The 26,597-nt window shown below is 44.2% G+C and overlaps 1 protein-coding gene across 1 annotated transcript in view; it reads right to left on the reverse strand.

The window, feature by feature from the left end:
* Positions 1-10,007: 10,007 nt before the first annotated feature.
* DAAM2 (dishevelled associated activator of morphogenesis 2) overlaps positions 10,008-26,597 on the reverse strand; it is a 188,660-nt gene continuing 172,070 nt past the window's right edge. The window contains 5 exon segments of the mRNA XM_075707404.1: positions 10,008-10,223; positions 12,174-12,344; positions 20,539-20,670; positions 24,581-24,641; positions 26,102-26,209. Of these exon segments, the coding sequence (XP_075563519.1) occupies positions 10,008-10,223; positions 12,174-12,344; positions 20,539-20,670; positions 24,581-24,641; positions 26,102-26,209 (688 nt within the window).

The raw sequence follows: 26,597 nt of genomic DNA on the forward strand, positions 1-26,597 counted from the left end.
GGTTTCCTTAGCCCATGCACTGGGAGCTGCCTGCAGCTCCCACTCCCACCTGTGGCCCAGAGGTCCCCGTCTCACTCCAAGCCAGCATCCAGCCCAGCAGCAGAGGCAGTAAATGAGCTGGAACTCCTCAATACATTCATGCCATTTTTCATGCTTTGATCATGGCTGGAAAGGTTTTTTTAGCCAGACAACCCCTCCTCATTAGTTAAGCATAGGAAGGAAGAGGGGAGCTCAGCTTTGGAAAAGGGCACATACTTGTCCCTAAAAAGCAAGCATTAACCCTTTGGAAGAATCCTAGTTGTGTTTCCTTTCAAATACTTCTTTTTTTTTTTAAAAAAAAAAAGAAGCAGCAGAAACATACCTTGCCAGGAAACAAACACAAAGATTAAAACCAGGTACCCAAAACCAACATCCTACTCCAGTTTATTTCTCCTCTGCTTCATTCCCTCTCCAAGGCACGTATGAGCAAGGCATTTTGCTTTCTTAATGCATCTTTACATAACTATCTTATATGAAAATTCAGTCTGCCATGTTGGACCTCCCAAAATAGGTAAAAAGCAGCATTTTAGCAGAGTTACATGGCTCCACAACCAGCATCACCCTCATCTTCCCTAAGCAATCTGTGCTGAGACTCACGGGGAGGAAAGGTTAGGGAGGGGACTGGAGAAAAAGAAAAAAAGGAAAAAATGGACCCTACCTCCCGATGAGAGTCTGACCAAAGTAGAGATAAACAGCAACTATGTCTTAGAGATAACAGCAAGAAGACCATTAGCTACAGGAACATGAAATAAACAACGTCTAGCACAACAACATTGAAACTCAAAGTTTTGGGCTTGGCGGGGGGAAGGGGACAGTCTTTAATTATTTTGTTTCCTAGCAGTAGAAATCTGTTCTCAAAGGGCCAAGCAGATTTCTCCCAGAAAGCTCCATGCCTGCTATGGCAGAGATAAAAGTCATCTTTGTTTAAGCAGAAACCAAAGGTTAAAGAAAAGGAAAACCAGTGAATAATATAGATCCTCAGCCCTTCCCAGCAAGAGCAAAGACCTCCCCTTACCCTCCTCCTCACTTGCAGTCATTCAGGGCAGCTAAACCCAAACATCAGTTTTGCTCAGAAAAAACTATGAGGCACTTACCTTGTTTCTATGCAGCGATGACAAGGACAGGGAGGTCCATGACCACAGGGAAGATGTCAAACAGGAAGACAGAAGGAGACTTCTGTGCTGGGCCCATCTTGCGGGGCAGAACACCAGCCCCTCGCTGCAGCTCCAACCCCAGTCAAGATATTAAAGAAAGAAAAATCTTCTTGTTAGAATTCAGGCAGGATACCTCTCTGGTTGTTCAAAGCAAACAGAATTCAAATGCTGCTGGGTTTCACCTCTAACAAGAGGAAAAACAATGGTTTGGACTCCTCTACTAAAACCCAGCTGCTAGAGAAGGCAGGGAGGTCCCTGCCATTTTCATCTTGCCTCTGCCACTCATGTGCTGCATGGATTTCAGAAACATCCCTTTGCCTCTACCCTTGCATCTGTAAAGCTAGAACCTCATAGCCAGGCTTTTAGCCAAGTTTGAACCAAATAGATCAAAACAGAGAAACTGAGAGCCCTTTTAACAAATATAAACCAAAAGCCTTCCTGCACAGAACTCAGACTCCTATCTGCTGCCTGCTGGTCCTCAGCCTGTGCAAGCAATTATTCCCTGATTGCTTTTGCTCATTGCCACAGCCCTTCCCACCTGAGAGCCAGAACCAACAGGTGGAGCTTTGTTTGGGGACCCTGGGACCCATGTACTGCAGGAATGGGCTGCACAGCCAGCAAGGCTCCCACTCGAAGCTGGGCATGAGCTTCTCAGGAGTTCGCAGTTAAAACATTGCCCTTTGATGGGCTGAAGATAAACGTGAAAAATTGTGGCTTAAGGATTAATTTTGTCAGCAGGCTCCTTCTGTTAACACAGACAAGGAGATCCATGTGTAAGTGAAACAGCTGCACACATTGCATCTAAGATGAAAACAAGGTTCTGCCCCTGAGCTCCAAGGAATTCCTTGGTATGTCCCTTGATTCACCCACAAATTAGCCCTAGCCCTTGTGTGCCTCCTGCTCACCCTGCTGTTCTGTGTCTGACTTCCCTCCCACATCCCTGAAGGCTTCACTCCTAATGTTGGCTTTCCTGGCTTCTTTTCAGCTGGCCTTATTTAACTCCTTCCTTTGAAGCAATCCTCTCCTGCCCCCTCCTCCTCCAAGTCACACTCGTGCTGTCAGGATGTTGCTCAGTCAAGTAAGGGAGCGTATGGCCAGCGCTGCAGCCCTGCACTCCCTCCCTTTCTTGGGCTAGTTATGTCCACATGTGGACTATAAGCTCTTAGATAGCAGGACTGTCTTTTTTTTTTTTTTTTTTTTTAGAGTGAACTCCTGTGTTCCCTATGTTGTTCTGAAAGAGCAATGAAAGAGTGCTTTAAGAGGACACTTGGATATGGGAACCTGGTGGTTCCATGGTTAGCTCTTTACTATTGCAATGTGTGTGGAGGATGTGCTTGTGTCCCACCATGTTGCTTGTTCCCCTAGAACAACCTGTGAAGTTTCTCACGAGCTCTGCAGTGACTGTGTCACCTAAAAAGCTGCATGCTTTTGACCAAAGAGAAAGACCCAGAGCTTACCAAAAAAGTGCACCCAGACTCCACTCACCCTTAGGACTCTCCAGCAAAATGCACAGAAAATGCAACTACAAAGAAATGTACTGAGACTCAGTGGGGGCAATATATCTTTAATTTTTTTTGCTTTTCTTTTTTAGTATTACAGTATATTCTTATAAAAAGATACAGATAAAAAGGACACTACAGGATTTGTACATTTAATTCACTTATAGTCTTAAACTGACTAAGAAATGAGGATACGCCAAGGCATTACAGCAGCACACAACCTCCCACTTCAGTAAGCAGCACTGTACTTTCTAGCTTGGTGGGCAGGGGCACCTCCCAAAGTGACCTGCGAGTTTCAAGCTGAGCAGGCTTGCAGGGGGGGGAGAATGGCTGGAGATGGGGATGGTTTGGAGGGGGGTGTTGAGCATAGAGTGGCTCAGGTACCTGACATCCCCTTACAATTCTCCTAAAAATGGCAAAAGTTTTTAAAGAGCCTGTTTAAGGGCAAGGGTGAAGGGGGGGAAATGGCTTGTCATTAGATCACTTGGGTGAGAGGTCCTAGTGGTGGACAGCTGAAAGGACCAAGCCCTTCATGAGCTCTGTGGAACATCTTGTAAACAGCCAAAACTGCCTAAAGGGGAGTTTTGATCCAGATGCTGCTTTGAGTTACACTGGTGTAAACCCAGAGCAACTTGTACTGGTCACACAGGATCTATTCTACATTATCACCAGTAATAGAAGACTATGGTTTGGAAGATCTGTTTGGTGACAGCCAACATGGCTTCACTAAGGGCAAATCATGCGTGACAAATTTGGTGACCTTCTACAACGGGGTTACAGCGTTGATGGATAAGGGAAGAGCAACTGATGTCATCTACCTGGACTTGTGCAAAGCATTTGACACTGTCCTACATGACATCCTTGTCTGTAAATTGGAGAGACATGGATTTGATGGATAAGAAATTGGCTGGATGGTCACACTCAAAGAGTTGCGGTCAACGGCTTGATGTCCAAGTGGAGACCAGTGATGAGTGGCATTCCTCAGGGGCCGGTATTGGGACTGGCACTGTTTAACATCTTGGTCGGCGACATGGACAGTGGGATTGAGTGCACCCTCAGCAAGTTTGCCAATGACAACAAGGTGTGTGGTGTGGTCAACAGGCTGGAGGGAAGGGATGCCATCCAGAGGGACCTTGACAGGCTCGAGAGGTGGGCCCAGGCAAACCTCGTGAAGTTCAACAAGGCCAGGTGCAAGGTCCTGCACATGGGTCAGGGCAATCCCAAGCACAAATACCGGCTGGGCAGAGAATGGATTGAGAGCAGCCCTGAGGAGAAGGACTTGGGGGTGTTGGTTGATGAGAAGCTCAACATGACCTAGCAATGTGCACTTGCAGCCCAGAAAGTCAACCATATCCTGGGCTGCATCAAAAGAAGCATGACCAGCAGGTCAAGGGATGTGATTCTCCCCCTCCACTCTGCTGTCATGAGGCCCCACCTGGAGCGCTGTGTCCAGCTCTGGGGCCCCCAACATAAGGAGGACATGGACCTGTTGGATCCAGCAAGTCCAGAGGAGGGCCACGAAGATGATCAGAGGGCTGGAGCACCTCTCCAATGAAGTCAGGCTGAGAGAGTCGGGATCATTCAGCCTGGAGAAGGCTCCAGGGACATCTTATAGTAGCCTTCCAGTACCTGAAGGGAGTTTGTAAGAAAGCTGGAGAGGGATTTTTTACAAGGGCATTAGTGATGGGACACAGAGTAATGGCTTTAAACTGAAAGAGGGTAGATTTAGATTAGATATAAGGAAGAAATTCTTCACTATGAGGGTGGTGAGGCAGTGGAACAGGTTGCCCAGAGAAGTTGTGGATGCCCCATCCCTGGAAGTGTTCAAGGCCAGGCTGGACGGGGCTTTGAGCAACCTGGTCTAGTGGAAGGTGTCCCTGCCCATGGCAGGGGGGTTGGAACTAAATGATCTTTAAGGTTCCTTCCAACCCAAACCATTCTATGATTCTACAATCTATGAAGCATTCAGACTCTCTCATGAAATGAGGAGCCAAAACACCATGCTAGACTAATGGCATCCTTCTCAGCAGGCACAGTGAGCAAAACCTGGCCAACTTCAGGGGATTCTGGTCATCAGAGCTACTACTTAGAGTAGTAGATAGCTTTTTTTATATATATATACACACACATATATAAATTCTATATTTTCAGTTGGCCAAATTGTGTTACCCAGGTTGGCCTCTTCAACCTCTGAAAACAGAAGCTAAAGTGGCCAATGAAGTCTACCTGTCTGGATGGTAGGCAACCAGAAATCTCCTATGTCAAGTACAGAAGCCAAGGAACCATGGCCAAACACCTGGTGACTGCTAGAGACCCCACAGGTAGAAAACCAACCAGTAGAAAGATTTTGTTTACCCTGGATAATCTGGGGAGGTGGGATGGAGGAGGAGAGAGGGGAATTAGAGGAAATCCTTCTTCCTTGGCCTTGAAGATAGGAAGGAATATTAGCTCCTGGGAAGGAGAACTGTCCCAGTTTGTCCCACCAGCATGTTAACTCTGGTGAGAAGTTACAAGGCATAAACTACTTTTGCCCATCTATCCAATTCTCTGGAATTATGGCCAGAATTTGCATGGGAGGGTGAAGTTTGAGCGAGCAACTGTGCAGCTTAACTCTTCTCAATCTTCCCACTGTGACTCACGATGAGAAATAAACAGGTTTTATAGAAAGTGTTCTAACATAACCAACCTGCATCAGTTTACCACATGCTTTAAAACGCATGCTTTCCCAGGACCAGAGTGATTATGACAAAAGCAAAAGGGAAGTTTTTTCTTCTCTCCCTTCCCACACCAAGACTGCTCACACGCATCCCCTTGCCTAGCTCAGCTTGCTGCACAATAGCCAAGCCAGCTGTCTAGCCGGTGTAATGCCCTGGCATGGTCTCAAGAGTCTTTGCTGTAATGCAGTGTATACATATAAACATAGCAAACTAAAATAAGGCAAAATAAATAGAGGTGTCAGATTTACAGGTTCCCCTTAGAGATTCCTAAAACCTTTTTTTTTAAAAATCATTTAACCCACAAACAAACAAACAAACAAACAAAACCCCAAAACAACCAACCCAGAAACGAAACTGCATGTATCATGTACATCATCAACTGTACAACTGATCTCCTTTCCCCTCACGGAAACTCCTGACTCAAACTTCTCCCATGCAACCCAGCTCAGAGTGTGAGCTTTCCTAAAGAAGAGGAAAGATTCAGCCAGTGGGGCTGACCATTACAGAATCACCTGCCTCACAGTCTCCCACCAGGGCCCCTCACGATTCCGTTCCCTTCCTCAGACATTGTGAACACATTACAGAAATGCTTCTGAAGGATGCCCAGGTTGTCTCCCTAGTGGGGAGTCTCTCACCCCTGAACACTAGTCCTACTTCTGCTCCTGTAGGGAACCGGTGCCCAGACGATAGCTGTGCTGCAGAGCATGGAAGGGCCTTGCTGCCCTGAAGTCACTTTACCTTGTAGCATTTCCAGAGACTTATGACTGACTGAGAAGAGTGACCCAGACCAAAGGGAGTGGGAGAGGGAGTCCTTCAGTCTTTTCTGGGGTCATCCTAATGCAACCTGCTTAAGAACAATGCAGAGACACAGAGGTGAGTGAGCACTAGATCTCTAGGGACAAGGTTTGGAGAGTTAGAAAGTACCTCCTCTTCTAACTGTGAAGAACTTCATCATAAAGTTAGCAATGATTACATTTCTGCAGGAAGCAGAACAAGCCCTCAATTATACCCTTCTTTCTCACATCTCCTCCTCCTCCACTTACTTCCAAAGACAGAGTGAATTCACTTAAAATGCTGGTGCTAGGCACAGGTGCAAGGACAACAGCAGATCCTAGCTCTTCTCCAGCTCTCAGTGCAATAAAGAGGTTATGCCTCAATGTTATACCTCATGACTGCTTGCTATACCTGCTCAGGCTCTGCTAGCACTAGAGGACAAGGAATAAGATTTCCCGTTCTCCTTCAGCGTTCAGCAACTCTACCACAATTGCTGATGAAGAACAGAGCATAGATACACTCACAGTACCCGAGAGATGACAAACAAGGACAAACTTGGTTTCAGCAAGAATCTGATGCCAGGCCCTAGAGCAGAGCCAACTTTTTTCCTTATCTTCTGTGTGGCCAGCCTCATCTCATACAGTAGGCCCATTAATGGGCCTGTCCGCTTGTCACCACTTACATGGAATCGCTGCTTGCCTCACTGTGTAACTGAGCTTTTCCAAAACCCTCTTTATGAACATTCACCCTGGAGTCAAGAGCCAGGGAGGACTGTCCAGCATGCTGAACGAAGCCTTCAGCCACCGTCACAGATTCAAAACAAGAGTTTGGGGCACTGGAATGCTCAGAAAGGAGCTGCAGTGAATCAGGGGCATGACTGTGAGCTTTCTGCCAGTCCCAGTAAGTATCCCACAGCTGATTTACATGAGTTGCACAATCTTTCATTATTTGTGTATGAGTCAAGGAGGTGGCAAAACTACAGCAGCTTTCTTTGACTCTGTCAGTGTGGCTGGAGCACTGCGTACCATCATTTAGGATCTCTTTAAATCGGGGTTGAACTGTGTTTACAAATGGACAGAGGGCTTATCACTCTCTCTGCTTTTGCTACATTTGTGGCCTGGCAAAGTGACTTCAGTTTCAAAAAGCAGAGCACAAACCTGGTTTGACAAATACCAGGGCAGGGGGAATGCTGTATTTATATTCAAGGGTTTTGCCCTGAGGTGTTTCTTCTCTGACAGCACTGCCATGCTGACAGCCTGCCTTATCAAACAAGTACATGGGGAGCAAGCAAGCAGCCGTAAATTGGACAGAGCCATGAGTCACATCGTCTTGCACCAGGGCTGACCTTGGCACTACACCTGAATTTCGAGGTGAGTCCTAAACCCAGGGAGAACAAAGAGGGGAAAAAACCTACAATGTTCTAATCCCTAAAAGCATAATCTTTGGAATTCAGGGATTATCCAGATCTAAACTCAACTGTATACCAATTTGGCACATATTATCACCTCTCATACGGCTTACATGGCATAGGTTATATGGCATGCTTTAAAACAAGACAAACAAAAAGGGCTGGGATATAGCATGTCTACTTCAGGGAGCAGCAAGGAGCTTGTTAATATAATTTACAAGAGACATTTCTAAAAATCCATTTTGTAATTTAAAATAAAAATGCTTAAAAAAAGTGAGAGTTTTTCTTAAACTTTCAAAAACCTTTATGAAATACAGTCTTTGTTCTACAAGGTGCTTGTGTCCACTGCAATGGGCATTGCTGTTAATAGCTAATCCCAGAAGGGGAGTGGGATAGTAAGGGAGGAGAATGCACCCAGCTCTTGTAAGATACCAGCTCTTTACGATGAGTATTATACAGAGGCGCGGCAGTCTGGAATGTCGGAAATAGGGAAATACTGGGGTGGGAGACTCAAAATTCAGTAAACAATGAAACATTAGAGTTTAACAATTCTGACTTTTTTTGCTTCTTTCCATAGTTTACATAATTATTTTACTCTCAAAGTGTTCAGAAAACCATGACAGTTTGCTTCTCCAATATTGGTAGTGTGTAATACTGATCAGGCAGCGTGCATGGCAGAGGAAGTTCTGTTCTGCAGACTTGGTGCAGAGCCTGAGGTTAAGTGACATTCAGAGAAAAATCAAACCAAATGATTAAAGTGACAAAGAGAGCTTTTTTCACTTCCCTGGGATTCCTTGACATTTTGTGCTGTTGACTATTGATGCATAGTTTGTAGATGGTGGATCCTTCTTCTGAAATGTTCTCTCTTTTCTTCCTGTCTAGGAGGAAGAATCCATCACCATTTCTTTCTTTCTGTCTTTTGCTTCTCCAGGGAACATAATAAAAAAGGAAGACAAGATTTAAAAAAAAAAAAAGCCCACAACAGCCCACACAATCCAATCCCTTTCCTAGAGCCATGAAGACACACAGAATTCAGAATCCAGGCCTCTTCTTGGGGTTCTTTGCTTTTTTGCTGTGTGCTTCATACATGTGACTTAATTACAATTTTTTTTTTTTTCTTACGAATTAACCCATCTCCAAAGCCTGCTTAGCTTACACAATTCTGTGTCCTCCTGGGAAAATTTTCAGTTTTCATTATGAGACCCTCTGTTGGTTCATCCCAAGTGATCCCTTCAAAATGAAAAAGGCTGTGGGCTCCAAGGCTCTCCTTCAACACCATTCATATCCTACTGAGTTATGTGATTCCCCTAGATAGGAGTGGGGTGTGTGCAGTGAAGGTCAGCCTGTTAGACAGAAAGACCAGTTCATGCCAACAGCAATCACAGCTAGCATCAAGTGGAAAAGAAATCTTATTTCTTGAAGCCAGTGACCCTGTTTGCTTGTTGCTACTTGTGACCTGTGGATGAAACTAGGGAGCTCCCAATTTCTATTGGGCTGCACTAAGAAATCTTGCACAAACAGGTAAGAAATGTTCCGCTGTTTCCCACCCACCCTCCAGCAATGACAACAGGCTCCACAGACATCTACTTGTAATCCCAACCTGGCAGTGGCTTAGTTTTCTAAAGAAAAGCCAGAGCTTCTTTCCTAGAAGATGCATTTCATAGCTTCGAGGCTCAACCCTCAACAAATTCCAGAAAACTGCTTCTAGAAAAGCAGAATCCAAAAGACTTTTGCAAAGTATTTTATGTTGATCCTGATTCTTGAATTTCAATTTGTTCCAGAACCTGATGCTTCTGTCTGAGCATCACTTACTTTGGACAGTGTAGGCCACACACAAATACTATACAGAACATGAGATCAAAAGCATTTTTCAGGTGCTAATCAATGGCTTATAAAATCCAATTCTGGAAGGGAACTGGAAACCTCAAAACCCACATCTTGACAAGCCCCTGAAGGCCAGTCTAGATGTTGAAGAAGCGACAGGTGTTTACAGAGTTGCTCTGAAATTAGTCTTGCTTACTATCAGCAAGATGGAGATCATGACTAGTTTTTACTTTGGCACACAGAAAATTATATTTCTCCAGCTGTGAGGCAGTCTGCAAGGCCCAAGTACTTTCTGTCATCACCATGAGGCCTTTGATGACACAATAAACTCCCAGAAGCAAATCTGTCAGCTCTGCATGGCCCAGTCACAGGCCCTGCTGGCTCCTCAGAGGCACTTTTATAATGGTTCAAATTAGGAGCACAGAAGAGGGATGAGAGGAAAGCTGATCATGGAAAGGTAACGTCTCTAGCCACAGACCAAAGAAATCCTTTGGGGCAGCTGTCAGCCAGGCGCCATCGCACGCATTCATCTTCCTTGTTTTGCACTTTTTCATCACCTTCTTTTGGTTGATTATTTTTCTTCCTCTTGTAATTAATAATTTAGCTTTGTCACCACCCGCTCCCGGCTTGTCTCTAAGCCTTGGTTCCCCGAACGCTTGCGGTTACGCTTGAGCTTGGATAAGTCTTTGTCAAAGACTTCACCCGACCTTAATGCTGACACCAGGTCATCAAACTCCCCACTCTCTTCAGAGATGCTTCCAGCTTTTGCTTTTTTTTGTCGCCTCTCTTTTTCCCTCTGCTCTTTTAGCTGTGGAGAAAGACACAGAGCTTTAGGTTTAGCTAACCAAGATGCCAGATCACTAGGTACACTGCCAAGAAGCAGCTAAGATGCATCAGTACAGTTTAGAGACCAGGAGCTTATCCACAAGACCATTACCTGTGCCAAGAGCAACAGGCAACCATGCTGGGCTTCCCTTCTTCTGCACAGGCAAGCAGAGAGCAGGAGAGATGAGGAATGAGCAGCATCATATATTTGCCTCACAGAGCCCTACCACCCTGGAGCAAAGAGGACACATGGGATCTGTCTATGCTGCTGTTTTGCGCTAATTTTACAGTAGGGTAGTGCCAGCAAAGTAGCCGTGCCAAATGACAGTCTACAAGTGATGCTGGCATAGGTAATTCCCCAGCTTCTGGGACCAAGCTTGCAGTGACCTTAGTGTGGCATCACCTACTATGCTGACAGGACCTAACCCAGTGAGTTTAAAGTTAGTTTGGATGTGTCTATACAAACCATGGTCAAGACTATAGTCACAAGCAGGTTTGTGCTTGGGGCATAGCTAGCTAAATTGACAGGCAGAAAGGCTGCAGTCCTGCAGAAGGAGGAAAAGAAGAAAGGAAAAACCCCAGAAAGCCACAAGCTAAATATATTGGAGAATGAAAATTGTGTGAGATATCAAAACGTCAACAGAAACTCTATCTACCAAACAGCTCATGTTTGGATGGAGGCAGTGTGTTGCAGTGATGGGAAGAAGGCTGCACATTGCCTCGACTCTGGAAAGAGAAACTGATTATAAACACAAAGAGCAATGAAACAGAACTGCTGATTTTACAAACCATTGGATAGGTCCACCTGTCAACATGATGCCCTCGGTCTCCCTAGGGTAGCTCCAGGGAGCTCGGTTAACCCCCCCGCACTGCTCAGCTCCAAGATTAGTGGAAATTGCAAGAGATGGATGCAGCTGTCAAGAAGCAGGTCACTTGCTCTGCATGCTAGCCCCGCATTGCAGAAGACTCTTTCCATAAACAAACTGCAGCCTCTCTTCTAGTATTTTAACAGTGGGCTCTTGCACTTTCCAGGCAGGCTGAGAGGAAACTTGAGCCTACGTCCTGGCATTTTATCCCTGTGTCCAACAGTAAGGCTGTTGGCATCCTGGTGTTTTATCTCTCTCCTCTTCTGAAAGGCACAAACCAGTGCTTTTGGCACAGCAAACATTTAAAGCAGTAACACCCCACAGCGAGGCCTGAGGCCATGGTGGCAGCCAGGGTTAAAGCGCCGGCAGGGGCAAAGGAGGCAGGGGACTGCTGAGCCATTCTCAGGCCTCAGGAAAGGCTGAGGTTACAGGGGGAGGCTGGTTCACACGAACCCCTGGGGACACACATGTCTGTCTCCCAGCAGCAAAATCAACGATGCACAAAAGCTCTCTCGCCATGTCAAGGCCAGATGTGGTCCCAGTAATCGAGGCATTAAGGCTGGCCAGAGAGAAATATTGCCAATGTGGGGTGCAGCAGGTGTCAGGGCATTCGCTGTGTCACTGTACGCTGTCAGCCAACAGGCATGCAGCAGATGATGATGGAATCTGAGTGGAAGCTGACCAGCTGGCAGGACTAAAGGAGATCTGGCGCCCAGAGCTTTTGCACAGAGCTTGCAGCCTGAAAGCAGGATAGTCTGGCACTGGGCAGGGGCAGCACCATCCTGCAAAGTGCTGAGGCAGAACAGGCAGGGCTAGATTTGATATCTGAATCCAAAAGAGGGTAATTTAGGAGCCAAACAGTATGCCCTTGAGAGCTGACAGGACAGCCAGCAGGCAAAATGTCATCATTTGTGAAGAGAATGATGCCAAAGAAAGGTAGAAGGGAGAAGGACATAAAGCAGTGACAGTGACAGGACATAAGCATTGGAATTGGCACTCTCAATCTTTCTCTCTTGAGACATGAAAAGGCGATGGAAGGAAACACCTTCCTGTGCCCAGGTCCTTACCATGGCCTCCATGCGTGCCCTGCGCTCCTCTTCTTCCTTTTTCTTCCTCATATTCTCCAGATCTTGCTTGGCCTCTGCAAATGACTGTAAGAAAGTGTCGAAGATGCCAAAAAATTCATCTGGCTGCATCTTGCCCTCGCTTTCTCCAAAATGCTTCAGTGCCTTGGCATACTGTCAAGGGGGCAGAAAACAGAAGAGCAATAATTAGGCAGGCAGTTTGGTAAAGACAGCAAGGAAAGCTTATGAGTAACCACACATGTAATTGAACACCCTCTGAGCATTCATGTGACAAGAGCAGAAACTACCAGCTGGCAACAGAAGTGCCTCTCCTTAAGGCAGGTGCCTCTGCCCTTGAAGAATCTGCTCTCTTGGATATCTTTTGGTCAATGCGGGGCAGCGGTGCTGGAGGGCACTAGCTGTCCATTTATACAAAAACCCTATGTTCAGTGCTTGAGGGATGGAGTAATTTCAGAGGATGACTATCTGGCCACTTCTTAGCTGCAGCCGTGGGACAGCGGGGACACGGAAGACAGTGAGCTAGCTGGGGAAACAAGTAGTTTTACTCCATCCTATCTACCAAACACGTCGTTCTAGCCCATCCTTTCCCCTTCCACCTCAAATCCACTTTTAAAATGGCTGGAGTTAGAGGGGCTTTTTGTAATAACATTACAGTCTGTCCCCTCAGGAGCCTTTTGCCATGTCATCCATCACTCTGGAGTCCTCTGAGTCAGGGTGTTGCCTGGGAGAGAGGCAACTATGGACAGACATGGCATAAGAGAGGGGCGAGGAAAGCAGCCAGGGCTCCCGGGCAGACTTAAAAGACAGTGAATACATCACCAGTGGCTTTTATTGTAAAAGGCAAATTTTGAGGCTGCAGGACACATGTGGAGGCAGCCAACTGGCAGGACTTCAGTCACAGAGCAGTCCTGATGAGGATATGGTAAATTCACAGCAACCCCTGGCTCTTGGACATCAGTCCTGCAGTAGTTGTAGTCTCTTCTTTGCGCTCTCACACTTACAAACATGCCTCTGTACTCACCAAAATGCACTCAAACGCATGTGCATGTAGTCTGTCAACAGCATGCATGCACATGTCCACTAAGTCCTATGTAAGTGTACACATCCAAAAGCTGTATCATTGTCCAACCACGTTCACTCACTAGCCTCCATGTCACAACAGGCAGCACCAGCAACACATTCCTGATGGCACCAAGTGCCCTGATGCACAGCTCCCCTAGCATTCCTTGCTTGCACTTTAACACATCACCACTGAGCAGCAGAGCATCCTTACAGACCTCAACATTTACCAAACCAAACCCAGACTCTCCCAGGCTATGGACTGCTTTCAGACTCTCTTGTGCGTGTATTCAGCTCATACTAACACAGCCCAGCTTCCCTTTCATTAAGTGGGTGCTCTTGCAGAATAGAAAAGACAGTAAGAACAGTTCAGGCTCTGATCCCAAGGACAAAATGAGTTTGGAAGCAGGTCTTATAAACCCCTCTGGCCCTGTACCAGGTAAAGCATAAACAAAGTCTCTCAGTCAGCTGCAGGGGGAAGAAGTCTCCAGGGAAAACAGCTTCCTTCTGGCACAGCCTGAGAGATTTGGCATCTCCCCTCCTCTGCTCTCCCTGCCAGGCCCACAAAGCAGTTTGAAGCAATAGCTTCTTTCTTCTTTAAAAAGGCTGTGTTCTCAGCCAGAAAAAAAACAAAGAAAAAAAAAATGTTGGAAGAAATGCAAGCTGCTTTGAGCTACCAAACATGGCAGGAGTTGAAGGAAGCACTGCAGCAGAAAGTCATGGAGGGACTTCAGGGTATGGAAACAGCAATAGATTAATTCTCTGTTTTAACTCCTTTTCTCTGAAACCTCTGCAGACACATATGCACACGTATGCACACCTTCTTCCTCTCCCCATCCCTCTCTGTACATATGTATTTTCTCTGTATAAAATGTATGCATAGTCTGCTTGAATATTAGGAAAGTGCAGCAGTCTCACAGTAATCCACACTGACCAGCACCAGCTCTTCAGCAGAGAGAATGAATACAGGCTGTCAATACCACAGAGGGAGATAATACATCTCCATGTGCTGTATTTTCTTGGCTTGCCTGCTCCAGCGTGCCAATCAGACAGGGGAGCAGGAGTACCAGAGAAAGACTTCAGCACAGGCATTGCCACTGCTGCTTGAACACACAGAGCACCTAAAGCTCTTTACTCACAGGAGATGTCCCACCTAGAATCTCTTCCCACTTAACTTGTGGTTAACTCCTGTGAAAATAAGGCACAAATTAAGAGCAGTGACAAGAGCTGCCAGCTAGAAGGAAGGCTTGTCCACCTCCTGTGAAGCATGAAGTCCAGGGGCAGCCCACAGGAGATGGCTGTCATACCTAGTGATGCACTGCCTCTGTCCCCTGCGTTCCTCCTGTGCACAGCAAAGGTGAGTGATGGGGTACACAGGAACTGAGCTGGTTTGAGCCCATGAATGCCCGTAGGGGTTTCCTAGTCTTTTGGGGAGGTTGGGGGTTGAAAGGGGAGGGGTCCTTGCCTGGGGCTGTTGGGTCCTACGTACATGGAAGTCTCCATTAGAGGGTGGTGTTGTCTGCAAATGTTCTGCACATGGCCTGTCACCCAGCTACCAGCACCAGCTAGTTCTTGTCACACTGACAGAGGGGCTTTTGCCACTGCCTTCCCACTGCCACTCAGAGAAGGAACAGTGTTGCTGTGCTGGAAAGACCCAGCAGCCTGGGAGCCTTCCAGAGACACTCATGAGTATAAGGTGTTGTGGTCTCTAAGCAGCAGTGAGGAGGACGAATCCTGAGAACAGTCTGTGTTTGGTGCCCTGTAACATGGCTTAGCAGGTCACAATCACTTACTGTAAAACAGTGAAAGATGAAAAGCAAAAATCTGTACCAAAATAACTACAAAAGAGAAATATGCAGTTCACTGAAGTAAACATTTTCCTTCTTTCTCTACCCGCTCCAGAAAAAAGCTGACTGAGCAGAGGAAGGCAAGTCAGGAGATCCAGCCTCTGCTGCCAACTCTGCCTATGATGTGGCTTGGGAACTCATGCTCCCTCTCTGAGCCTTCCTTTCTCCATTCGTTACAGAACAGAAAGTGTTGCCCCAATAATCTGATACAGCAAATGTCAAAAAATCAGTTGTTCACATCTGTAGGGCACTACATCAGTTCAATGCACTACTGTAAAGAGAGCCACACTGTCTTTTCACTGTTTAAACTGCAACAGACCCCTCTGTTTTGATTACTACTTCTATTTCCCCCTAGCTCTGGTTCTGCGATCACATGTGCTCTTTTCGCGTGCTCCCACTGCTGGGATGAGGGGCAGTGAGCTGCTAGAGGCAGCCTCCCCAACCCTGGTACAAAGCTCAGGCTCCTACCTGCCCACAGTGGCTAAAACCACACTGCCTGCCTCGCTCAGGGCGTAAGAGGCAGCACAGCGCAGACCGAGCTGCTCTGGGCCCCAGCCCTCTCTTCTGCTCTCCGTTGCAGGATTTTTGTCACCCTGTACAAATCACTCAACTGCTTCATGGACAGATTCCCTGCTAAACAATACCTGCTGTCATGCACAATTGTGAAATCTGTAGCTAAGTCCTCACGCATGCAAAATGCTTCCCAGAATTCTGTGATGTGCTGTAACATAGCAGAACAAGGGCTGAAACTTGCTTATTCCTGAAGTCATTTGGGGACAGATGACATGGGCAAAAGCAAGATGGAAAACTGTGTTTCAGCAGGTTTTCCACTGTAATACAGGATGGTATCTCTTTTTTTCATTAAAAAATTCATTTCCACACCATAAGGGCCCCCAAGCTCCATGATATAACAGGTCCATGAGCTCAGTGCCAGCTTTGCTTCCTCTGCCAAACTTTCCACTGAATTCATCCTCTTGCCAAAGCAAATCATTTAGACAGTTGTTTATTTTAAAAAGCCATTTTAGCAAGGAGAGGGAAAGCGGGACAGCAGCACACACACTCTCTGCTGTGCTTGCCAATGAAATGTTAAACAGTGGCAGAAGAGCTCTGGAAACGGCAGGAACAGGGCTCTATGAGGACGAGGAAAAACAGCCACGATAAAAATTTCCTGCTGTCTGTGCTGTCTGCTATTGCGGGAGGAGCCAATGCACGAATGAATTATACCATGTAGCCATGCAACATGAACTGTCTTCCCCAGAGAAGTAATCTTGAGTTTGCTGTTATGAAGACTCCAATCCTGTACCGAGGCAGTTCAAAGAAATGTCTGTTCTCTTTACGGGACAGATTCAGATCAGTTAATGGAAAGGCCCTGGCCAATTTCAGGCAGGGCTGGGCCCAGCTCTCCTTGTGCCTAAATGCTCTTAAAGGATTCTCCCAGGAGTTCAACAGTGACTCTGGCAGCCCCAAAATCAAGATACAGGTGTATAAACATTTCTGATATGTTAGATGCCAACCTGCCCTGAAGCATCTGCAGTTCTAAGTTGCTGTACAACAGCTACGTCATTTATTTACCAAATGGCTGTTTCTGACAGCAGGCTGTAGTGCCTGCTCATGCCCTTTGTGACACACCTTGTCTTGACTTCCTCAGCCTCCATCCTGATCCTGTCTTTATTCATTAGCCCCAGTGGCTGACAGAAAATACCAGTCCCCCAAAATGAATGACTGAAGTGCACAGCCTGTAGCTGGCACTTGGACTACAGTATTCCTGCGTACTTCAAGGCATTCTGCCATTAATGACTATTTTCTTTTGGCTTTCACTGCCTTGCTGTTCTTCAAAACAGTTACGATATGTGCTAAGCTTATTAAATGCCTGTGCAGAGTCTGAACTCCTTCCTCCATGATGATAAACACCCTTCCTGTCATGAGAAAGACTGGGGATAGACACTTTTCCTACCTGCCTACTCAGCCTTGCCCAGGCAGTGGCCTCCATTGTGCCTCTGTAGAGAGGCTTAAGTCTGATACACATCACAGGAATGGCAATACCTGACTAAGCAGACTTTGTTCTTCTAGGAAGATCCAAAACTTTCTAAAAACAGGTTTGTTACAAACCAAGCACAAAGTAGAACAATTATGAAGCAGTCTAGCGATCTAAGTTCATACCTGTCAACGTTTAAGTATGTGGTAAAGCTTCATACAGGGCAAATGTCACCTTTTTCAAGTAGGAAAATAAAATTCATACCATGGCAGGTCACTGTTCCTCTGCCAGGGCATTTTCATTGCTTCCCCACAGGAAACACAGGGGAAAAAAATTCACAAACAAAATTCAACCCCATTCTGTTCTTTCTGATGTGAAAAAGTCAATTCTTCATCTGTTCAAACATGTAAAAACTGGTGAAGGATTCCAGGGCAGAATTTCACTTTCTCCTGCCCCTGTCTTCCCGTTTATGGGAAATGGCAGAACACATTATCCCTTGATCTAATCTATATATTCCCTTATAAAGTGGTATTGAAAGTGAGAAAAACACAAAAAGAACAAGAACCAGCTGTGCTAGGGAGCCTGTTTAAATAGTCGGTCTAAGTTTTCAATCAGTTCTTAACCAAGCCATCTGTTTACTGCATGAAGATAAGTACAGTTACAAGGCTTCCTCTGCAAACATGGGTGCCTGCATCTGACAACCTGGCCCTTTAAATTTAAAATATCACTTCCTCCCCATGGCCACTAATTGTAAATGGTCCTGCTTAAGCAAAAAGGCCAAAAAAAGTACTGCACAGAATTGTGGAAAATATCCTCTACAGAGAAGGTAAGCACCACACCTTGGTAATGGATTGTTTCCATAACTTAAAGGAATAAAAAAATTACTTTTGCCAATACTAAAGACATTTAAAAAAATAAAAAAATTCCCAGGTTTGAAAAGATAATTTGTATTGTTTTAAATCCCAGTTGAGGAAACATGGCTCTGATTAACTCATGGCAATCAATTAGCCACATCTATATTTAGAAGGATATCCAACTCCAGCTGTTAAAATGAGGGCTTCATTATTATTAATAAATCTGTGAACCAGACCAATTCTTCCTGGGCTCATTAGGATATTTTTAAAAGTCCTCCCTCTCCCACTACCTTTTTTTTCAATTTTCTTTGCTTTGAGAAATCAAAAAAGAACAGGATTATCTTGGTCTTGGTCCCTCTCTTCCTTTAATTGGCTAGTTATAGCAGGTTTCCATGGTAAGAAAAAAGCTTGTGATTCAACAAACACAGAGAGCCCATTGAGGTTGGAAGATGTTATAGGCTTTGCAAAGCACATCTGGTTTGTTGAAAGTTTCCAGCTTTCTTTTTCCTTTTTTTTTTTTTTTTCTTTTTTAAGAAAAAAGAAGGAAAAGAGGAAGAAGAGAGGGGAAAAATAATATGAGGCAAACAGGAGAAATAGCTCAGCATTGGTAAGGACAGACAGTTCCCTTTTAAGAGTCCAAAAGCATTTTTTTGCCAGTGGAAGAACCAAAGCCATAGGTTGAGCAGAAGTTGGAATGGCACGTGTTCAAACATAGTAAGGGTGTGTGAGAAGGTAGCAAAACATTTCCTAAGCATGTTATAGTCATTAAAATAAAACATCTCTTTATGTTGAGTGCTTTATGTTGGCTATGTCTAAGAAAGCATGCAACAACTTCCAGACATATTGGTCCATCTGTAGGGAGATTCTCTGGTTATTCTTAAATCAAAACAATGGCATTTTTCCTGCAAGTGCCTGATCAAGAAGAGTTGCATTGCTCTGCTGGAAATGTACCACTTGCTGTTTTTTAACCCCTGACTGACCTTGTAAAGAATCTGCATTGGGCTTTTGTCCTAGCGTGCCAAAAGAAAGGACCACCACCATCTATAACACAAACCAAAAGCGGGCAGTCTAAGGCAAGGACAGAGTGAATTTGCTTCCAGAAATGTGCACCTAACTATAACAAAGTTGAAAAATTTATCCAGTCATAAAACAGAAGCCCCCAAAGCATAGAAAATTGAACTTTTCTCACTAAATTTAGTGGAGGCACAGAATGTAAAATATTGGTTTTGTCATTATAAAGCCAGGATGGTGTGAACATTATTATCTTGGAAGTGCTTTGAATCGTCTCAAGCAACATGACAGCAATGAAAAAATTAGGCATGTTATTCTCCACAAAATTTCCTTACACCATCAACAAGTGTTAACTGCCCAGCTTTGCCTTCAGAGTGCTGTAATAACTACTGCCCCACTGGCATTTGCCAGGGCAGCTAGGTCTAGTTGACAGCCAGTAGCTTCTGGTGTTTGCAGCTGCAAGTCAGTATTACCAACATTATCTCCACAGCAAGGAAATGCTTTTGAATTACAGAATGACATTACTGCAGAGTGACTGGATGAGTGAGGAGTCTTACTGTTTAGACCCTCAGCCTGTATTTGGCCTATCCTTCAAAATCTAAGGCCTACCAATCCAACAGCACAGGTTTCATTAATAATGCAATAGGTCCCTTAAAGCTACAAGGACTGACACCAGTGGTGGAAACAATTCAATCCAAAAGAAATAACGCATTTGCTTCATAAAGCCAAGCACTTTTAACATGCCAGCCAACAAGGGCAGATTTGCCATTACATATCGTTTACTTTAGAACTTGCTCTTCTGTAAACATTTTCATATGCTCATGATCTTTTTGTATAAATTCTTCCTCATTCAGCTGAGAGACAGAGGTATTAGTGCCAGACTCCAATCATCAGCAAAGAACAAGCACCTCCTTAGTTGTACAAATCTGGTAATGGAGATGCAGACAGTGAAAAGACAAAATGATCACAGCAGCACCTGAAGAGTAACACGCACATGGTGCTGGCTGTGTAAGAAGGATCCAAGAACGTTGGACAAACCATGCATGTTTGGGATTTCTATCCTTGCAATGAAATACAAGCAGTAACAGAGAAGCATAAGTGGAAAAGATCAGGTATTCAGGGTAACCAAACTACCCAGAGGTGCATTTTTAAAGGAAAGAAATGAAGCACAAATGTCCTCAGCTGAATGATAGGAGTGGAATGAAGTCAGAAGCAGAAGGTAAAAGATATGAAGTCACTATCACTAATCACCAAAGGACCTCTTTTTAAGAGACTGCTTAAAAGGCAGTGCCTTCAACGCCACAGCACGGTGTTGTATCCTGGTACAGACATTGCCATTGCAATTCTATGCCATATATGGATAATGTTAAGGAAGATTAGCAAGAAGTGGGCAAGAGCATTGAACTGTCTTTTAAACCTAAAACATATTCTAAATGGCTATAGACCAGATTAGGAAAAGTAAGAAACTTCAGCCTAAACAACTTCCAGTGTCTATTAATAGTTTTCACTACAGTCCCAGCATCTGAAATTGCTGCTTCCATTTTGATTCAGGCTTTTGACTGAGCCAATGAAACCCCACACACTTCAAAAGGTATTTTTACCTTGTCTCTAGCCTCGTTGAGAAGGTCTTCTAACTCCGAGAAGCTGAAACTGGCCACAGTGATGAAATCGCTCATGACGGGAACGAACCTGTCCCCTGATTCTCGCATGCGTCTCTTCTGATAATCCAGTTCCTGAAAGAGAAGAAGTAAGAGATATAGAGAGGCAAGCATCAAACATTCCTCGCTGACAAGGAAGGGAGCAGGGAAGCCCATCTATTTCTCTTAGTGCAGAGCATGCTCTGCTCCCACTCCTCACACATTCATCCAGGGCTGTAACTCAGAAACCACTTTCTCACTAAGTCAAAGGTTTTGCCTTTTCAGCATCAGAGGGAAGGTTAAGGTGGGATGAAGGAAGGTCTTAGTTACAGTTCTCTTTACCCTCAAACAACAACCACTCCCAAGAAAGCCATCAACATGTTGAATTTCTAAAGGAACTTTATAATTTAAGCATCAAATACCTGAAATGCTGCATTTTTTTCCTATGCAAAATGACAAATAATAACTCAGATTTTGTAGCAAGTGAATTTGAAATTTTTAATAGTGAGCTTCCCTCCATCTTCTCTTCCCATGGTGACTCAAAAGGCTGTATACCTAGGGAAATGTGTACATGTGTGAATAATCTATATTGTTCCTAGCTCTGGATCTCCCCTTTAGTTCTTTGAAAAGCACTAGGAGGGCAGCAAAAAGACATCAAAATTCATTCTCCCACTGAAGAAAAAGCAGAAAGATGTCAGGTGCAACATTTGCTAGCACCCTGCTAGCCAATGAGCATTAGCGTGGACGTCGTAACAGTCAGTTATAAACTGGGGCTATTGTGATAAGATTTATGGGGGAAAAAAAGACAAGACATAAAACCATGGGCAACTAAGGTCTATTTGTCCGCAACCTACAGAAAGAAAAAAAAATATATTGTAATAGTCTTTCTTTCTGGCTCAAGGTTTTTAGTTTCAAGCCAAGATTACCCATGCTATTTCTTCCCTTACTCTATTCACCATGCTTGTGGCAGAGAAAGAGCTACAGAGGTCCTCAAAATGACTAAGTTATAGTAAGACTGGCAGTCTCCCATGCCTGTGCTTGGCTTGTGTACTGTTGACAGTCTCATGGGGACAATGAAATCGTAATCTGGGCCTCATCTTTATTCTCAGCTGAATAATCAGTGAGAATGATAAAGCCTTACTTTCTCTGTAGGGAAGGCAGCATGAAACAGCAGGTCAAGTTACAATCTGACCCTCTGTTCCCTTTGGAAAAAAATTTTTTTGTGCTGGCTGCAACTCCAGCTATATGCGTGTTTCATGATCTCTGTTACTGGTCATCAAAATGTTGATGTGAACCCAGTTCACAGAGCCAAATGGGTAGGTTTATAAACACCTATATGGAAAAACTCCTTGGGATTTGCTCCACAGTGCTGCTGAATGCAAAGAATGACTTTGGCCATCAACAATCTAAAATCAGATGTGATACATGTCCTGGTCTGATGTGAGGTAGAGAGAGAATGTAACCACTACAAGGACAGACCACAAGGCAGAAAAGGGGCAGGAAAAGCAATGAGCTGGTGGCTGGAGAAAAGTCCGCATTAAAGAAGTGCTACTTCCCCTGCTTTATATTACATTCTATTCTTCACTGGTCTTCCTAACACATCACAAGGGACAGTCACGGGAGTAGCACTCAGTTACATCACTTTGCAATGAACTGTCTCTATGTTACAATCACTTTGAATTGGACCTTATAAGTACAGGAAATGTCACTTTACATGCTTCTAAGAATTATGCATTTTTTTTTTCAGCCACTCTTTCCCATTCTAAGTTTTAAGCTAATTTTAACTGAAAGTTGCTCTCTTCTCTCCTTCCCTACCTCCCCAAGCAGGTGAGTATAACAGTTTTGTCATCTTACCCACTGTTGAAAGCCATGGCATTTGGGACTGTTACTGGAAAGCAATGTTTTTCAAAGTAAAATTAAGATTAGGTGGTCTGCCCTTCAATTTCAAATTCAGTCCTTCCTAGCAGAATAATTCTTCCAAAATAAAAAAACCCACACAAGTAACCAGCATGACTATGTAATCAGCCCAAGAGCGATCCCAGAGAATAAGAAACAATTCTGTCTCTTCTAGAAATGGTCTATACTAGCTATAACAGCACAATAGCAGAAGCTAGCACTGCCCCTTGTGGGCTGGGCTGCTGGTTCTCTAGAGAGATTAAATGATTCAACCATAGCAGTGGTTTCTTAAGTGGTGGTTATGATCTCCTTGCTGTGTGAGAGAAGGGCTCTGCTGACAGAATTCACTTCCTGATTTGGAGAAGAGCAAGAACTATTTAGCTGTCCTTCTGGGAGCATCCTGCAGAAAGGCAACAGCTGCATGGCTGTCTTGAAAACGAGTATGTTTTAGTTTTACAAAGAAGCTGGAAGTCCAGGAAGGCAAAGTGTTAGTAGTACCTTTAAGAACATCTGACTGTGAAACTATTTTTAGCTTCCTATTCTTAAGGGGCCTCGAAGAAACCTCACAGTCACTGGAGCCAAGGCTGTGGTGAGAACACACTGGAATGGAATCAAGAATCACACCTTCCCCTCCTCCCCCTTCCACCTGACAGTGATCTTCTATTGTTGCTATAGTGCTGCTTTTTACACACCAGAAAACCACAAATTGAGCAAGCAGACTGGGAGGTGTTGGCAGCTTCAGATGAAAAATACCATGGCAGGGAGAAGACTGAGGAGGGAAGATGGTGATTGAATGGGAAGGAGAGGTTGCCCATGGAACCCGTGTATGGGAAAGAGAAGAAAAAATTGGCTGTCAAGGCAAAAGGACAAATAACCCCATCACAGAAAGCAAAACAGAAGTAGGTACTCAGGTTTCAATGGGGGGAATTGTCTGTCCCAGCCAAAACTGGGCCTCTTTTCATGTCATGAACTCCATGTCAGCCTTCCCTTTACAGGTGCTTTTAATTCCCAAACACTGCACTCCATGTATGCAGCAGTATCTCTTCTCATTGCTGCGTTCTCCCTTACCCCAACAATCCAGAAATAAGGTTTGGAAAGTTTGTTTTTTCACAGTTTTAATCACTGGCTAATTACATGATGAACTGCTGGAGACACCCTAGGGGCTGCTGACAGCACAAAGACCCCTTCCTCTACCCCCAGAGCCAAACAAAATTCAGGCCAGGTGAAAGGAATACGAAGTCATCACTGTCTGTCTCATAGTGGATGAGAAGGACTGGAGGGTCCTTGTGTTAGTTCCTTGTAGATAGGTAATCCTTGCACAGAAACCACCCAATGCAATTTCCAACAAGTGGTCCCTTTGCCAGCAGTCCCAGTGCAAAATGCTCCCCAACTGGAATGCTCCACCAGCATTAAACTGACATGAGCTGAAAAAGACAGGTGAAACATCCTGAAGACAGAGGGACACTGAGAAGTGTGGCTAATAAAACCCTGTTTGAAAAGGCAAAGAACAGCTAAACACAGCAGGGACCTTTTGTACTGTTCTCTGTTGAGATGGAAGGCTCTGCACTACCTAAGTACAAGCTGAACACAGGCAATCTAAGTCCAGCTTAAAAGGCTTTCATTAATAGCACACAAAAACCCACCATTGTTGCTTTGCTTGCCAGCTCGGCTCCCTCATCTTTAATTAGTCTACCTTTTCCTTTGCCTTCCCGAGGAGTGCTTAGGATAGATTAGGTTGCATATACAGTAGTGCACTACCTGTTTACTACTACTCCAAGAGCCATGTGAAACACTTGCTCAGCAGCCAGCCATCCCTCAGGAACAAAGAGCAAGAATTTTATTTCTTCTCCATGCCATTTGTCAAACTGTCCTTTTACTTTCCAGGCCGAGATCAAACAAGCTTTTCATTAGTTTTAAGTCTGCTAAGATCATCAGCAGGAGCTCCACATGAGAAGCTTTTATTTGTTTTTTCTTGGTTAATGCATTCTGGAACAGAATGGAAAGGAACGGAAAAAGAAAGCCCACTTTCTCTTATCATAAAATATATAGTGCCCCTGATTCTGAGTGAGATATTTTAAGTATGGTGCTTTGGAAACCTTCAGATACTTACAGCTTCAACAGCTCTCAATCCGGTCTTTATGTTGTTGACTTCCTTCTCCAGCTCTACCAGGCTGCACAGGAGACAGACACAGAGCAGATAAAACAAAAAGAGCAGTGTTACACAGGAATACAGGAACTGTGCAGCAGAACAGACCACTGGCCCATCAAGTCTGGTATCCGGCCTCTGGCACCAGCCATGCCAGATGATTAGAAATGAGGAGAAGGGGGTCTGTTAATGCTCTGTGCTGCTTTTTATATGAGATGTAAGATGAGGCAGACCCTGCTTGCCTGTGGTCACACTGAAGATCAGGATTTTCCTGGGAAGAAGAGGGGTGCTGTCCTCAGAACATCTGCCCTGTGAGCTGAGCCTGACCCTCCAGCAAGAAGCATATGCCACATGGCCAGCTTGCAATAATCAGCTGACACATAAGCAAGGACCCCAGCTTTAGCATACACATTACTGAGGTCTCAGATTATCTCTACATATGATTCTTGAACCACTTAACTACTAAGTCCCATTAGCAGTATATTTACATGTGATTTTTGTCTTCCTCACAGTCCAAACATTGTTTTTTCCATCTGCATTTCTGCCATATGGTAGTCCTTGTGAGCTTACATTGTAACTGAGCATATTACCCTACTGTTAATACATGCTTCCTTAGACATAAGTGTACTGAATTTCTGCTCATCATATGTGAACAAGACTTAAAAAACTCTACAACTTGTATGAAAAAAATGACTTTTAATTTCCCGGTAACTACTTAGTACCTCTTTCTGAGTCAGCAGGCACCTCCTCCAAGTATTTGGTGACTAGTAGTTTACATCTCAAAAACACCACCAAAGCCTTAATAAATGCCCTCAAGTGTGAACTTACATTTATTTTTTAATTGTCTTTCATTAGCTGCAGTAGTTCCCTATACAAAGAATCATGGCCGGGCAAATAATATGCAAAGGTATTTCTGAGCAGTGCTTTGGAAAGAAAAAAATGCTAGTATTTTGGAGGATGGCTTGTGTATTCATTTTCCACAAACACCTACAGAAATGGAAAAAAAAAATCACTGAAGTCTGTGCAGAAAGTATGATGCTTTCCACATTTCTGTGCAAGACTGATTTGTGCGAAAGTTTGAACAATCTTCCTGAAAAGGGCTTATTATAGCCTCTGTGCCTAATTGACTCTGCCTTAGAAGCAAATCTTCAGTCTTCCAGAAAAAATAGCACATGACTTAGATGAGCAACCATAGAATATGGTGAGTGAATTACAAACAACAACCAGTCTATTTGCAATGTCTGGTTCAGAAATAAAGTAGATATAGGCATATCTGAGTAAAGCTGTCAATTTAGTTATCTGCAAATGCTTTTGGACCAAAATTCTGTTGATGTACATCTGAATAACATCAAGGATGTGAGCAAAGGCATTTCAGCTGTAAGGCCATGAGTTTAGAAGACAGAAATGAAAAAAATGGTGATCATGAAGTTAACACAAATCACGGGCAACTCCAGCTCTGGGAACAAGCAATAGCACTGGACTTACTTGACTTTTGCTGCTTCTGGAAGATGCTGCAACTCAGACTGAATATCTAGGATATCTGGATAATTCTTTTCGAAGATCATAATTAAGTAGTGCAACAGTGTAATGTTCCTAAAAAAAAAAAAAAAAAAAAAAAAAAAAGAAGGGAGAAATGAGAAGAAAGATGGTGGTGAGAAGGAAAAGGATGGTGGGAGGATTGTGACAAATCAGTGAAAAATATTTGGGTAGGAAATGTGCTTGAGTGAACAAAACAAACAATATATTAGCAGTTAGCAGCTCTGTTATTGAAAGAAAAGTATCACAGACTGAAATGAATTAGCCCTTTATGAACCATCCTTCCTAAAACCTCAAGCAATATATTGTGCCTTGATTTATTCTGGAAGCACCAGCATGCTTCCATCCATCTATGTAGATGGTGTAACAGAAAAGAAAATTGTGTAACATGGTATACTATTTGTCCTCAGATACTTCAGAGAATAAACAAGTAATAGTATTAAAG

The sequence above is a fragment of the Pelecanus crispus genome, chromosome 3 (genome assembly GCF_030463565.1).
Source record: "Pelecanus crispus isolate bPelCri1 chromosome 3, bPelCri1.pri, whole genome shotgun sequence".
In the NCBI taxonomy this organism is placed as follows: Eukaryota; Metazoa; Chordata; class Aves; order Pelecaniformes; family Pelecanidae; genus Pelecanus; species Pelecanus crispus.